This window comes from Melanerpes formicivorus, unplaced genomic scaffold, assembly GCF_026170545.1.
Source record: "Melanerpes formicivorus ecotype bairdi unplaced genomic scaffold, bMelFor1.0.p_v2 SCAF_26, whole genome shotgun sequence".
In the NCBI taxonomy this organism is placed as follows: Eukaryota; Metazoa; Chordata; class Aves; order Piciformes; family Picidae; genus Melanerpes; species Melanerpes formicivorus.
In genome coordinates this window covers 6,612,321-6,628,101 of record NW_027142378.1, presented here as the reverse complement: position 1 = coordinate 6,628,101, position 15,781 = coordinate 6,612,321, and the positions used below count along the sequence as shown (strand labels likewise).

General features: G+C 36.8%; 1 protein-coding gene across 1 annotated transcript in view; it reads left to right on the top strand.

The window, feature by feature from the left end:
- The window catches only part of GPATCH2 (G-patch domain containing 2), a 114,487-nt gene that overhangs the window by 1,520 nt on the left and 97,186 nt on the right, over nt 1–15,781 (top strand). The window contains exons 2-3 of the mRNA XM_068153487.1: nt 6,324–7,037; nt 11,335–11,396. Coding sequence (XP_068009588.1) covers nt 6,324–7,037; nt 11,335–11,396 — 776 coding nt within the window. The remainder of the gene's footprint in view (nt 1–6,323; nt 7,038–11,334; nt 11,397–15,781) is intronic.

Genomic DNA, 15,781 nt, shown 5'->3' with positions numbered 1-15,781 from the left:
GAGGCATCATTTTATTTGCCCAGGTGATACATATTTGCTAGAAGTAATTTGCTAATATTGTTAGGGATGCAACTTTGCCTAGTGTAAATGTAACTTTACTTCTGGCCCAATTCAGAACACATCAGAGAAGGAGATAGACTCTAGTGGCAGAAGTATTTTTATTTCACTACTAATGCTACATAGAGTAGAAACATTGCCTGAGACGTTCCAAACTTGCCCCTGTGCTCTGAGAAAGTTTGCAGTGTATAATTAACCTGTAATCTATCTTAAGCTTTACTATTTTGTGCCTACTTAAAGTATCTTAGTTCCAGAGACTTTAAGAGTAGTGTTCAGTAACATAAGATGTGGTATGTGGCATATTCTTCTGTAACTGTCATCAGACAGTAGTGGTTTTGTTTGTGCAAATCTACTGCCCAGGCAAATTCGGTACAGAGAGAATTAATGAAATCCTATCTATAGGCCTGCTAGTTCTGAAGAAAAACCTGTGACAAATCGGGCTACTCCTCAGCTTCACTGACTTAGTATAGCTGTCCATTAAAAGAAAGCCATGTGAGTGATGTGCAGGAATTTGGAGGGTTTCTAATTAATTTTTTTTTTAAAGTCTAATACTTGATGCAGAGAATTGCTTTCTGGAAGCATCAAGATGCTAAACAAGAGTAGATTCAGAACAGCCAGAAAGTAAGTGTGTGCATTTCAGGTGTTAAAGCTCCTGTGAAGCTGAATGTTTTTCATTTATATTGTGAACATGTGACAAGTTACGAATAGTTTGCTTTTTGTATGTTTGCTGAGCACTCCAAGTGTCTTGATAGTGACTTCAGTGCTGTAGCATGTTACCATTTGACAGTTCCTGTGATTCTCCACCTTGGCAATTAAGTCAGTCATACTTCTGAAAAGGGCAAGCATACCAGTAAATGGCAGCAATGGGATTGCAGGAATTGCTCTAAAACTCATTTCTGGCTGACCAATTCATTTGTTAGAGCCTTATTAAATATAGTTCATGTCAGCATCTTTCAGACTGTGTACCATTGCTCTCTACTGAACACTTTCACTTTTAAGTATGAGTCGATTAGTGTTTATTGAGCCACCGTAGATAAGCAGCAATTGTGGAAAAGTCAGGTGTACTTATTGCACGTTTGGACATAATTGTTAGGAGGATTAGCAGCATAATTAATGAAATTCTATTATTCCTCAAATACTAATAATTTGGACAAGTGTAAAGAAAACCTGAAACTTGTCTAAAGAAGCTTCTCTACAAAACTGGTACCAAGAGTTGATGTGTAGTGTGTGATTGGAGGAGTAAAATATTGCTAGTAGTTCTATACAATTAAATGTATGGAAGCTGTGTATTTGATAGAAAAAAGAATTTATGGACCTTTCCAGCAAGTGTATTAATTGCCTTTCATTGTAGAACAGTGATTTTGGTAAATTTTCAGATATTTTTTTAAACTCCTTCTGTCCTTTTATTGTTTTGTGAAACTAATTTGTTTACAGACCTGAGTTCAAACAGGAGAGTTGGCATACCTTGAATCATAGAATCAATGAGGTTGGAAGAGACCTCAAAGATCAAGTCCAACCCAAGACCTCATGACTACTAAACCATGGCACTAAGTGCCATGTCCAATCCCCTCTTGAACACCTCCAGGGATGGTGACTCCACCACCTCCCTGGGCAGCCCATTCCAATGGCTAACGACTCTCTCTGTGAAGAACTTTCTCCTCACCTCGAGCCTAAACCTACCCTGGCACAGCTTGAGACTGTGTCCTTTTCAGGTAGAGATATGCTCTAACATAGTGTCCTGGGCTGGGGCTGTTCAGCCTGGAGAAGAGAAAGCTCCGGGGAGACTTTATTGTGGTCTTCCAGTATCACCAGGGAGCTTGATAATCAGCTGTTATGTCCCCCAGCAGTGCTTAGTACTGGGTAGAATGCATTTTGATTGTGATGAAGCTTTGTGTTCCTGATTGTCCAGCAGGGTGAATATGAAACTGGATGCTTTGTGTTGTCCTCTTGGTGATGGTCATTTCATGACAGGCAAGTTAATGTAGGCACAACTTCTGTTTCTAATGTATACCATAACCTTCTACATAATGTGGATTTATCAGTTATTTCCTTATCTGCCATAGTCTTTTGCTAGCTGTTTAATACTTTCAGCTAACTTGTATTGTTCTGTTTTTCCTCTCCACTTTGTGTATCCCAAGAGCTGTGATGGTTAGGTTTTTGTTGCTGGATTTTTTTTAGATTTATCATCTGAACTTCCTCCCAAATACTTGCACCTGTTCAATCCAAATTTCTGTCACATTTGTCAATAAAGTAGAAATCTCCAAACTGGTGTTTCTAAGGATTGGAGAAAATAACTTCTGAGGGAGAGAAATGTGATTCAAATTAGTACCCTTCTGAAGATAAAGCTGCATTGTGAGTACAGCTGTGTTATAAGACATCAGAGAATCCATATGGGAAAAGTTTCTAGAAAGTCAGGTTTTAGAGTTCTGGTGTTCATGGAACTACTTGATTTTTCTTGTGCTCTTGGCTTGTGATCACAGTAGGTTGTGAAGGCAGCAAAAATCACGGTTCTTTTCAGAGTTGATGAGACACAGATGCAGCACAACTTTAGCTGCAAGAGCCCTTGTCTTTATTTAACAGGAAAAGAACCAGAAAGTAAATGCAAATGCAGCTATCAGTTTAGTGAAAGATGCTGCCTTTCCTTATGAGTTGTGCAAGTGAATTAGCCTTCCTGTCAGTGTCTGTTGGTTAAATATTTTGTGTGCAGTCAGAGCCTCACATTTTATTACACGCTTTAGGTAGAAAGTGAACAAAAATGATACTTAATTTTCAGTGAAAAGGCAAGTGCACATTAGTTCAATTATGAGTTTCAGGGCACATATTAAAGCTGAACACAAGTTGTGTGAACTGTTTTGGAGTAGGTGAAAGCAGCATTTCCTCCACCACTGTTTTTATGGTCTGTTTTGGTAAGGGTTAGAGAGGAAATGGGTCAGCCTTTGATGGATAAATTAGGATTGCTTCAAATAAATGTAAAGGTCAGTGTAGGCAAACTATATTTTCTTTATAGTAAAGCAGAATCTTCTGCTGAAGACATTACAGTTTATTGCTAGCTGTGGGCTGTTGCTGTAACAGCATTTTTATAGCCTTACGTGAGTCACGCTAAACTATGGCTCAGCTTAATATTTTATGTACCTCAATATGTTGTTGTACATCCCTTATTACAACCTTTGAAATTTCTTGTCTTACTGAATGCAAGTTATGTTTTAATACTTCTTGTACTTGTTTTTCAACCTATTTCAAATGCAAATATTTTTGTTACAGTAACATCTGCCATGGTTATTAAAATTACTTCATAGGTTTGGAAAAGAAGCTTGACAGCTGGTTGTGAAAAGTGGAGAAAGTTGGAAAATTGAATTTGCCTGAAGAGTAATACTGGAATAGAAATATATTCCTGAATTTTGTAAACAGGTTTCAGATTAACTGTTTTATGTGGTTGCTGCTACCATATAAAAAAGTTGTAGTAGCATATGTATTTTATACTCAGCCTGTTAGAAGCTTCCACTGTCTCAAGTGGATCAGGTAGTTCTCATAATCATTCTCAGGAAACGTATCAGAGTAACTACAATGTTAATTAATCTGATAGGTCTAAGAGGTAGTGCACTTTGGATACAGTTATATTACAGCATGAGACCATGGTTGTAATTTTTACAGTAAACAAGGTCACTGCCCTGTACAGATCTTAATTTGGGATTTGCAATGAAGAGACTTAATATTGAATAGAAAAGATTAATTGCAGAAATACCCAAGATTCAAAGTTGTAATCTGATGGAAATTGAATGTCTTTACTGCTCGGGGTCTTTTAAGAGTTGTATTACGCTTTCCTTCAAAAACACTTAAGGATGTTTGTTGTTCTTGAGTTTCATCTATTGATCTGGCACCACAAGTACTTGACAATGTTTTGAGGAGAATTGAAGGCAGATTGAAGTCAGGTAATGCATCCAGCTTGGATTTATGTGTGTTTGTTCTTGAAGTATTTCACAGAACTAAGGCAACTTTACCACCATGCTTACACCATTATCTGGAGTAAATTGGTATGTCCACTCTAGGTGCTGCATTCATTTTACTGATATACTTATCCCTGTGGATTAGGAATACCGAATTGAGAGCATTAACCATAAACTATGGTGTTAGACATTAGTGTCCCTGTGTTTCTCTTCCCTTTTACTTAGTGCTGCACAGAGAGTAGCAAAATAGGCTGCAGGAGATTATATATGCTAGTTCATATTCTGGCAAGTTAGCAGAAACCTGTTCATGTTGAGAGCTAAATGTAGGTTAAATGTAGTAGTTCATTTCTCGGTGCAACTTCACTTCCATCAGTTTGCTATAAATGCAGAAGCCTGTGCAAAAGGGCTGGGCAGGCAGCTTGCAGAATTGCTGTCTCAACCCAAATAAATGTACTGGAGTTTGTCTGTTTGATTCTTATGGCTCATGTCACAGTAATGCAGAAGTATTAGAAAGCCCTTTAAATCTAAGGGCATCTCACTTCTCATGTGAGGCAAGAACTAAACAACCAGCCCTTCACAACTCCTAAGATCCTCCCCAGTGATTGAAACTTTGAAAATTTGAGGTAACACTTGGTTTGAAATCATGTCCATGACACACATCTCAAAAGTAATTTCTAGGTTGACTTACACTTTTCTTTCTCTCTGAATTTTCTGAAAATCACTGCTTCGTTTGGAATTATTTTTCTACTGTGTAGCTGCTCTTGCTTCCGAGAAATATTCTTGTGTGATTATGGAGTTTGAGTCTTGTGAACCAAATGAGTCAAGGAAAAAGTGTAGCATTGTTTCAGAGCGGTCTCGCTTCTTACAAGGTAATATCTACTGTACAAAGAGCCAAAAAACCCTGTTAGGTTAAGGGGAAGTAACAGGACTAGAGATTACAGTAGATCAGAAAAAAGAGGTATGAGAAATAAAGTGAAAGTAGTCTTAGGAATTTAAAATAACGTTGTCTTTCTACCACTCTGTGCTTCTGGTAGTCTTACAGTTGAAATGTTCAAAGCTATTTGGTTTGAAATAAGTATGTCTGAAAATGGTTTAAAATGAGCATATATAATTTCTGTAAGATATTTCACGATCAGCTTGAAATTCTTCTTAAACATGCTCTTCAGTTGCTCCATTGTTACTTTAAAATGTATGTGTGGTCATGACTGTCCATTCAGCCACCACCATCAAGTATCTTCACACTTGAGTTTGCAGTAATTGAGAGAGGGAGCTTATGTGCTTTGTGTCCAGATCTACAGCTCTGCTGGTATGGGTAGAAAAGTATTCATTCTTCTGTCATTGTAAAACAAAGTGAAGGGTCTTACTTTTAAATGTCCTCTACATAATTTACTGAGTGTCTTTCGTATTTATTAGTTGGTGTAGTGTAGTAAAGAGCATGAACTGTATTCATTGCTTTACCTCAACAAAAGGATTCTTTTGATGCTTTGATGTGAGAATCCGATTGCTGTAGAGAGAGGTTCACAGCCTTCAGAGGATTAGATTTTGGCAGTGATCGCTTACTGTTTTGTCTTCTTTCCATAATTATGTTCATGTAATGCATGGATGAACTTACTGAAGCATACTGAGTTAAAGACATGCTAAATGCTAGTGAAATTTTGAGAGGAAAGAGCAAAACATTTAAAAGGATAAGGCCTTAAGCAGACATTCTGTGTATTTAGGAGTATTATTCCTTACAGCTGTGTGATTCAGTGATTGCAAGTGCCTATGGGTGGTAGGAAACTTAGTACTTTATGCTCTAGGATACTGTGGGGAGTATGTTATCTCACTATTACACCACCAAATCAATATTTTTAAGAAATCATACAGATATTAGCTATTTGAGAAAACAGAATTAGTCATTATTCAAAGCACCAAAGTTGTATATTATCAAGGAATTGATGTCTTAACTTTTGGTATTTGGGCAGTGTCAAGAGATAATTATCCTTAAAAATATTTTATCATAATGACAACTCTTAAACAGAACACCCTAACATACTATCAAGGAGGAATATTATATAACACACACCCACACCCCTTCTTTTCAAGAGAGAAATAGGGGAAGATAAAAGTAATGCACGCTGATGTGTTGCACATTATGTAGGACCGATTGGCTGTGCTGTGTCTTAGCAGAAATACAATAATCTCTATAGGGTGGATGTCAAAACTGCCTTAAGTGACTAAAATGATTTTGGCAGGAAAAGTTGTTACAGAGTTTATACTTAACACATCAGATTTATTTGTTGTTTTCTTATGTGTTTTGTGTTTTTCTCATGAAATATGCAGGCATTTCAGCAGGACTATGGAGGAGCTGGTTCACGATCTAGTCTCAGCACTGGAAGAAAGTTCAGAGCAAGCCAGAGGAGGTTTTGCTGATACTGGAGATCATTCTCGAAGCGTATCTTGTCTTTTAAAGCGACAGGCAAGAAAAAGGAGGGGACGGAAAAGACGTTCATTTACAACTCACCATCCCTGGGAGACTGGTCACTGCTTAAGTGAAGGTTCTGATTCCAGTTTAGAAGAGTCAAACAAAGACTACAGGGAGAATCATGCTAATAAGAAAGACCACAGTGACTCTGATGACCAGTTGTTGGTTGCTAAACGTAGGCCTTCCTCAAACTTAAATAACATTAGAGGCAAAAGACCTCTATGGCATGACCCTGATTTGGCTGTTGACAGTTTGGGAAACAGAACTTTGCGCAGGAGAAGAAAGGTAAAACGGATGGCAATAGATCTGCCATCAGAAGTCTCTAATGCACTGACAATAACTCAACAGCAGGATAACAGCAGAGATCAAGAAATGGACAATAATAATAAATCATACCAACACCAAGAGTTTTCCAAGAGCAAAGTGAAGAAAAGAAAAGTAGCTGCAGCTCGACAAGGACCAGACATCTTGGATGAAGGAGTGGTTATAGAAAACGAAGATGTGAACCAAGCAAATAAGGACAAAATGGAGTATGAGGAGCAAAAAGGCTCAGATGAGAACATGAGTGACAGGTTATTCTTTCTCTTCCTTTTTACAAAAACTTTGGATGATGTTTCTTTGCTTTTATTACTGTTGCTTGTACTTGGAATCTTTGGATGTTTCTTTAAAGGCATGAATTTCAGAGTTAAAATTTTAGCATCAATAATAATCTGTTTTAACAAGTTACTCCTTAAATTTTTGTTTTTTTCAAAATCTACTACATGAATTGCTCAAGTTAAGGAATTCAGCATAAAATGGAGTCATGTAGCAGAGAAGTAACCAAGAAAACAGTTTCTTGAATTAATACATTCTAGTTGTTCCAAGATTAAAAATGATAGCATATACAAATGGTTAACAGGTTTGGTTTGCCTGGGTTTTTCAAGTACTGACAGTTCACAGACAAAAGTGAAATGTTTTTTCCAGTTTCTCCATATTGGTGCTTCGATTGCTATTTCTATTCTTCAGAAATGTTGTCAGTGTTTAGAGTCACCATGTAGATAGTATGTTCTTATGTGTCATGGGCATAAAAAGTCTGCAGGTTGCCGAGGATATACATCATTTACGAAATGCAAAAACCAATTTACAGTTCAGAAACACCTGAGCTTACCATTAGAAAAATGAGAGAATGATGGCCCTTTGGCAGTACACCTCATCTATCCATTCCAGACAGCAGTCATGCTACAATGGTAATTGTTTCCAAAGTAGTATTATGACAACAGAGTAAGGTGCAGGTAATTCTTCCACCATACACAAGGGATGTTACTTGAAGGGCCTGGTAAGCTTGATTGTTTGTTCCACGTACCTGGTTCTGAATGCAGAAGTGTCAACAAGAAAGCCTCATAATGAAACATAATTTTGGTCAATTGTTTGACTGCACTGGTGTCCCTGGGTTTTTTGTAGACATTTTACCTATAAACTGTTAAGCCTGTTCTGTAGTGGAGAGGTAGAACTGAGAATTGGAGTACCCAGGGATTGAGGAGAGCAGACACTGGTTACTGTAATAACAGCGTTACTGACCACTAACTACAGTCACTGTCAGAAAAGTTCTTCTAAATCATTTGATTTCATGCCAGCCTTGTCCCTCATCTGTTAACAATAAGCAGCTGAAAGGGCTGAATGAATCCTGATTCTTAAAGATTGTTCTTAAGGTCTTAATGACTAAAGCAGAAGCAGTGCCTCAAGGCAGCCAGTGTGTAAGGTCAGACACCTGCTTTGACATGCAAGACAGGGAAGTGTGTTGTCAGGAAACCTATAGAAAACTACGGTTTTCTGTGATACTGCAAATGTGTTCCCACAAATTTGGTACCTAAAGGCAGATTGTTAAAAATGTCTTTGGAGCTGGGAACCGTTGCATAGTTTATTATGTGTCCATAGTCTTGTTAATTTCTTATTTACAAAAGATTTTCTGTTATGCTACAGAGGGAACAGTTCTCCAACTCAAAAATTCTGTAGCTAATTTTTGGATAAAGAGAAGAATAATCAATATGTCAGTAAACTTTCAAAGCTGTGCTACATACATATATTCCCCCCCCCAACCCAAACATTATTGATTTTAAAATTCATGTTCCTTTTAACAATATCTAATGCTTTTGATACACCAAATACTGTCACTTTTTTTCCAAATCATAGTTCAAATGTTTGTCTCTGGCCCTAGTAAATGACTTTTGAAATTATTCTCAGCTTCTTCATAGTGTTTTCTGCTTATGCACATGGTTGAGTGATGGTCTGTCATTCTACTGAATTTTTTGCAGTGATTACCTGTACCAAAAGATTTGGAAACCACTGAATTAAAAAACCAAAATATTCCATAATGTGATTTAAGTCCACCATATCTAACCCTCTTGGGTGCATACTGTATCTAAATATTTTGTGTGTGAATAATTTTGACTTTTAAATTAACTTCACTTAAATGCAGCAGTGTCTCTGTCTGAGATAGTTTAGCTAGGAGAATCAGAAGCAATTGGCAAACTCTGTTCCTAAGCACATGTTCAAAAAGTCAAAGCTGAGGTTTTAAAGGCAACATGAGTTTTCTAAGATTGTGCAAGACATGAACTAACAAGACTAATGCTTCAGCAGTGCTTACTGAAGAGGAAGAACAAAATGTATACAAAACTGGTCTAATTTTGTACATTTGTATGTCTGCAGTTCAGTAATCATCCCCAAAAGGGTTAATTCTGTTGAAGTTCAGCTTTTAAAAAGAAAACAAAGCCTGTAGCTTTTGAGTTATTTTCAGTGTAAAAATGGAATTACTTCAAAATAACATATTTGAAGTGTACATTAAAAATGCTAAATGACCCTTCTTTTGCAGGTTTTGTGTTCAAACACCAAACAACACTAACAGGATTTTAAGGGTTGAGAAATAGTATGAGGAGTCTTCAAGCTTGTAAAATGCCAGCATGTAAAGGATCCCAGAGATGAAGATTGTGTGAGATTGGTTTTGAGCACTGGAAATGAGCTTTTCATCATCAGAACCTGACCTTTGCTCATTGTCCCTTTATCCTCCGTGCTTAAACTCCTTGGCCAATTTAAGACAAATTTGGCAATGCGTGGAGTTCTGGATGGTGTTTAATTGCTGCTAGCTTTGGCAATTGTTTAAGTGACTACATTAAGAGAAATATCAATTGCCTCTTTTGAAAGAGAGCAGCAGTGAAACTCAGATATACCCACTTCCTGGCCTGCCAGTCAGTGCCAGTGCAGTGGCTGATCAGTTCTGGGTGACTGGCTTTGTTAGTAAATAAAGGTCACAAGTCTCATATGAAGCCAAGGTATGGGACAGTTAACTAGTAATAATGACTACTAACAAGAATAATTTCTTTGTTTCCACAAATGTATAAATAAAACTGTGAAAGCTTTTTGGATAGCAGAGTGGTTTCATATCAATTTTTGCTTGAATACACTATTTTATAGGACTAAAAGGGATCTGTGGCTTTTTCCTTTTCCCTGGAAACGTTGCCGAGAGTGGAATTTTCAATTCAAAAGCGAAGGGATTAGCAATATACAGTGCAAAATTATATTAAAACTGGAAATAAATTCCATTGTAACAGCTTTCATGTACTTGGATATTAAGGTATTGATTTCAGGGGGGTTGAATTTATTCAGTGAAATGATTGCCATGTAGCAATTATCGTGGCTGTGATCCCTGCCCTATTTGACTGCGTCATGAGACGAATGAACACTCTGGCTGTGCCAATGTTACAGTTTCATCATTTTTAAACTTTTTTTCTCTTCAAGTATAGAATTTCACCTGTGTTTTACTGGGAATAAGCCTAGAAAGGTAAACAGACCTAAAGTTCTTGCAAGTATCTTGTTTGTAACGTTATGTGAGTAGGCATAGTATTTATAACTTATCCTCGAATTCATGTGGTGAACTAATTTTTTTTTGCTGCGGTTTTTCAAAGTGTTCTGCATTCCAGTGTAAGTAAAATGTGTTTAAATTTTGCTAAGAATATTACTTCCTTAGCAGAGGTACTCTGTTGACAATAAATGAAATAAATAATTTACAAAAAATCCTTTTGAGTGAAACTCACCAAGTCATCATCTGTGTTATAAAAAGGCAAATCTACTACTTGGAGACACGTGAAATAGTGTTTGTAGCAATGTTTGTACAGCAGAGACCAAAACACTTCACCTATGGATGTCTTTGAATTCAGACAATGTTTTATATTGCAATGTTTTATATTTGTGTTCTAATTTTAAGGCCACAGTGGATGTCACAGAAAAGTGCCTCATACTCATGTTATGATCATTGATCATATTTATTCTTTTTAGGGTGACCCTTATTTTTATTTAATTTGCTAGCTTTGTTATAAACTTGTTTCTTTCTCCCCAAGTAGTAAGTTGTGAAATCTTAAGCAGTGTCTCTTCCCACAATATTTGCAAACCATGTTCAGAAAGGTAATTTGATTTTCAGGCTCTTATTTCATGTGCTGAAGGGAGGCTTAGGCTGCTTTTGATTGAGACTTTTCCTATTTTATTGAGCAGTGGTGTTCCAGGATCAAGCTGAATTGCACAGCATAAGAAGGGGAACAGTGAGAATTTGATGAAAACAGATAATAAAATGCATCAATTGTGTCAGCACCTCGTTGCAGTCACATCTGGCTTACTGTCAGGGTACCATTAGATGCCTGTGGTTTTATGTGCCAAAAATAATATGCTTTGTAGTTAATGGAACTAGGATATTTGCAGTTTGATTAAAAAAAAATCATTCTGTTTTCTTTCTGATCTCTGTTGGGCTTAAGTTCAATCTGAGCACAGCCTTGTCTCCTTAAAATTTTACAACTGAAAGATCAATTGTTCTTTTGATCTGTTTCTTTCTTTCTCTTATTACAGTGAATCCAGCAGTCTGAGCAGCAGTGATGCTGGTTTGTTTACCAATGATGAGGGAAGACAAGGTATTGAAACAATCTTTCCCTTCTCCACCCCTCAATCCACATCAGTTGCAATTCTGTAAGCGTTACAAGTTATTTCATAGGTTAATTGCTGTATTCCAGTCGCTATTACTGTTCTACTGAGCTGAAGAATAGCTTCCTTTCTAGGCTTTTTGAAATGTTAGCAGAGGCTGTCTTGAATCCATGACATAGTCAAAACCTGTTTTGAGAAGCAGTCTCTGTGATATAATAAACTTAATTGCAACTTGACCATCTCCAAAGGATTATCTCGTAAATCTTAATTCTCAGTTGCTCCAATTTTCAGACAGGACTCTGTGATCGTAGTTCTGCTTCACAAACTATTTTTGAGATGCCTTTTTTCTTTCTTTTCTTTCAGATTGATATTGGCAGGATTTTGTAGTAGTAGTTCATTCAGTAGTTCAAAAAATAGTTTCAAACAAACTACTGCTTCAGCAGTCTAAGATTGAGATTAGAAAGCACATGTTGTTTAAAGTCTCTCCTGGAAAAATTTCTCTTTAATCTAAAATACAGTGAAGATTCACAATTTTCCTGTAGTATACGTATTGTTCTCACGTGATTTTGTGTGGTAAAACTGTTGGAAATGTAAGTATAAGAATTTTTAAAGATTTTTATCTTCAGTATTTATTGCCATCTTCAAGTGCAACACATTTACCTGTATTATGTTAGCATCTTAGTGCCCAGCTCGTGGACTAGGAACTTGCTGCTTTATTCAGTATACAAAAATGAGGCAAAAGAGTTGTCGGCTAGGTGATTTAAGACTGACTTGTTTTCTGTTGGCAGTTCTAATATAACGATAATGGAGATTTTCTGAAGCATTTTGCCGCCTTCTGCTTCATTGTGTACAAGAAAACAAATCCTGGTCCACTCCATAGATGTAGGTTAAAGGAAGGTTCAGGGTCTTTCTGTTTATTTTTTTTCCCTTTTCTCCCTAATACGTAATTCATTCTCTTTTGATTTTTGTGTCCTAATTTGTTACATTAGGGAGATGATTTTTTAGGCTTAGACAGATGTTACCTTCCTTGCTCAGCAGTAACTTGTGCTGCCTAACTTCTTCTACCTGGTTTTAGTTGGATAACACATAGCTTTTTCTTGAAGTTAGGTTCTCTATGAAAGTTTAGAGTGATCTTTTAATTCAGAATTTCAGTTAAGTGTTTCAATGTAAGACAGATGAAAAAGATTTGGTTTTACTTCCCTGCAGGAATTCCCTTTTACTTTTTAAAACACTTGCTCTCTGTATGTAGCATCACCTATCACATTTTGGAATTACCTGGATATATGATGTATTTGTAGCAATATTTTTGTCCTGAACTAAATTATTTAGATCTTTAACTTATGTTTTCAACCATATTATTCACTTTCTGGTTTTCTTATATATTTTGGGGGAGGAGGAAAAGGGAGGGATAGATGAACAATGGTGTTCTTTCACTGATGTGGTGTTGCCATTTTTAGTGTTGGCTCTTTAAAGCTGTAATTGTTATTTTTGAATGCTTGATGTTTTATTACTTTTTTTGGAACCTTGATCTGGTTTGATTGTAACTTTCAAGCATAAAGTATTAGACCTGAAATAGTATTCTGAATTAGAAGAACAACAATAAATAAACTTGAAGGATATTGTCAGGACAAAACAGTATTTAACTCCTTTTTTTTTTTAATCTCAAGTTAGAACTAATTATTTTGTGGGTGTGATCAGAGGATCATCAACTTCACCAATGATCTCAGACAGTGAAGCTTTGGTTTTGTGAAGATCCTGCTACAAAACCAGAATTGGTTTTCTAAAAATACTTACCCCTTGTCCCAAGAAAATGCCAGTAATTCTTAACTTTGTGCTCCCTGTATGAAGCAAGGTGAGGTTATTTTATCTCTGTAAATTAATTTATAGCTGAACTGAGACATAGAAAATTGAAAAGAATGAAGGAAAGAGAATAAATCTGATAAAAGCAAAGGAAAAGCCTAGATTAGGGAAGAGAAGAGGATGAGAATGTATTAAGGGAAGAACTGGCTGATTTTTTTGATTTCTATTTTGTTTTAAATTGGTCCATTTCTAAAGGTAGATTCTGATTCCTGTGTCCCTTCTACAGGATATCAGAACATCAGCATCTTGACCTCATTTGTACTTCAAATTTTCTGCACTTCTGACTTCAGGTTTCTGCTAAGTCAAGTGGAGAACCAGAGACTGATTAATGCTGCCTGGTGAAGTACTTGGTTTAAATGATATCCCTGCCATCATTTAGAAATTTGGGTAGCAGGGGAGAAGGGGATCTTGCTCTTCAGGGCAACACTTTTCCATTCCTTATCTCTGAGATTAAGAACCATATCTCATTTATTCCACACAAATACTCTTTAAAACCCCCTAATTAATTCCCAAAGACTATTCATCCGAAGGGACAGATATTGTAGAAAAGTGATCTAAGGCAGCAATTTCTCGGAGCAGTTGGCTACTCAGTTACACAGTTGAGTATTTCATTCTGAACTTTAAGTTGCCCAAGTTTGCACCTTTTAGTATTGTCCAAAAATGATTTCAGAAAGCAAATGGATGAAAATTCCACCACAGTTAATTACACTTCTGTGCACAGGCTCTAGGAAAGTTTTGAGTAATATCGTTTGATTCAGGTATTCCAGGTGTAGCTGTAATTGGGGGTAGTAATGGACTAACTGCTAAATATATTTTAATTGCTATCAATAGCTAAGATAAAATTGCTGAGACTTGAAAAATCTTTGTCGTGTTGTATGTGGTGTGCTAACAGGTTAAAAAAAAAAAACAAAAAAACAATTAAAATCATCCCTTCTTCCCTTCCAGCCTGCCTCTGTTCTAGTCTCATAGCTATTTTGTATGTTTGATTTATTTATTTGGTACCTATGAAGTCCACACCTGAGCTTAGCCATGCGTGTCCTCCTTTTCCAAGTTATCTGGGTGCTTACATTTGGTCATGTGAGAGGACAAAAGGAGCTTTATTGCTGTGCTCCTTTCTACTATCAAGTTACCTTCTGGCAGAAGCAATTGGTGCTCCATGTTTTGCAGTCCCAGTGTGGCTAATGTTTTTCTTCTGTGAAGCTTTGCATACTACGTAGGGCTAGCCAGCAAAAGGATAAAGATGAAGGAAACTGCTCAAAGCAGGTACAGTCAGCAAAGAAGATGGATGCTGAACTACTAACAAACCACAAGTTAATTCTTACCTCTTTTCAGAATGTAATGGCTTAGTGCAAGGGCTAAACTCCCTGATCCCCAGCACAAAAGTGAGGGGGAGAATTGTCACACAAAATTGAGGATTGAGATAAAGATGAGTTAAATATAACATGAGCTATCATAATGCATAATTACTTTAGCTAATAATATAACAACAATACAATGCATGATTACCTTAGCTTAGCCTATTTGCAAAAGAAGCTCAATGAAATACAGGGGGGAAAACAGCATAAAACCAAAACCAGCAGCTACCTGACTCCCACCTGTTCTGCTGCTATGCCTGTGGAAAAGAGCCAACACCCGAGATCCCAGAACCCAGAAGCAGCAACTGGAACAGGAAGCCTCCCATGTTGCAATCTGAACTTCAAGCCCCGTAATACTTTCCTCCAGTTAGCACGTCCATTATTTGAAGCTGGCATGACTGCAGCATGGTATGAATTACAGCAGCAACTTCAACTCAATCCCTGTAAATTGGTCAGCTTTGGGGTATGATTTGCTATAGCTATCACAAAGCCAAAATCCTATGCAAACATCAAGCCCTTGAGCCTTTGCATATGGAGGTAAGAGAGCTTGCCAACAAAGTAATTGAAAGAACTGAACAGTGGCTAAGGCTTATGTATATGAAGTTCCTTTTTCTTCCTACTCCTTCCTTGTTCATAAAACACACATATGAAAATTGTTAAGCAGTGTTATGGGTGGTGTAGAAAACTCTTACAAGAGGACTTCTGAAATGAAGTGTCTGACCTTATGTTGCAACATATAATAAGTACACCTCTGTTACAGTCCTAACTAGTAGGGTCATCTGCAGTCAGTGTCCTTTATAGGGCTGCTTTACAAAGGAACTTTAAAAGGCACTTTTAAAGTTAAGCTTCCGAGACAATGTTAACAAAACTGTAATATTAGTAAAACACTCTTTGATATTTGCTGCTGTTGTGGAAAGCCAACGTTTTTAAAAAGTCAAACTGGAAGTGTATTAGTGTCTTGCATCACAAATAAATGTATTCTACAACCATAGTCCATTTACACCTACTAGTACATTTGGGAAGATCCAAAGTTGACTTTAGTCCCTCTTAAATCATGACATGCAGCACTTGTGAAATGTCCTTTAAGATCTAAGCAAGTAGGAAAGAAAATTATACTAATAAAGTGTTAAACACTTAATATTGGAGAAGGTCAGGGAATG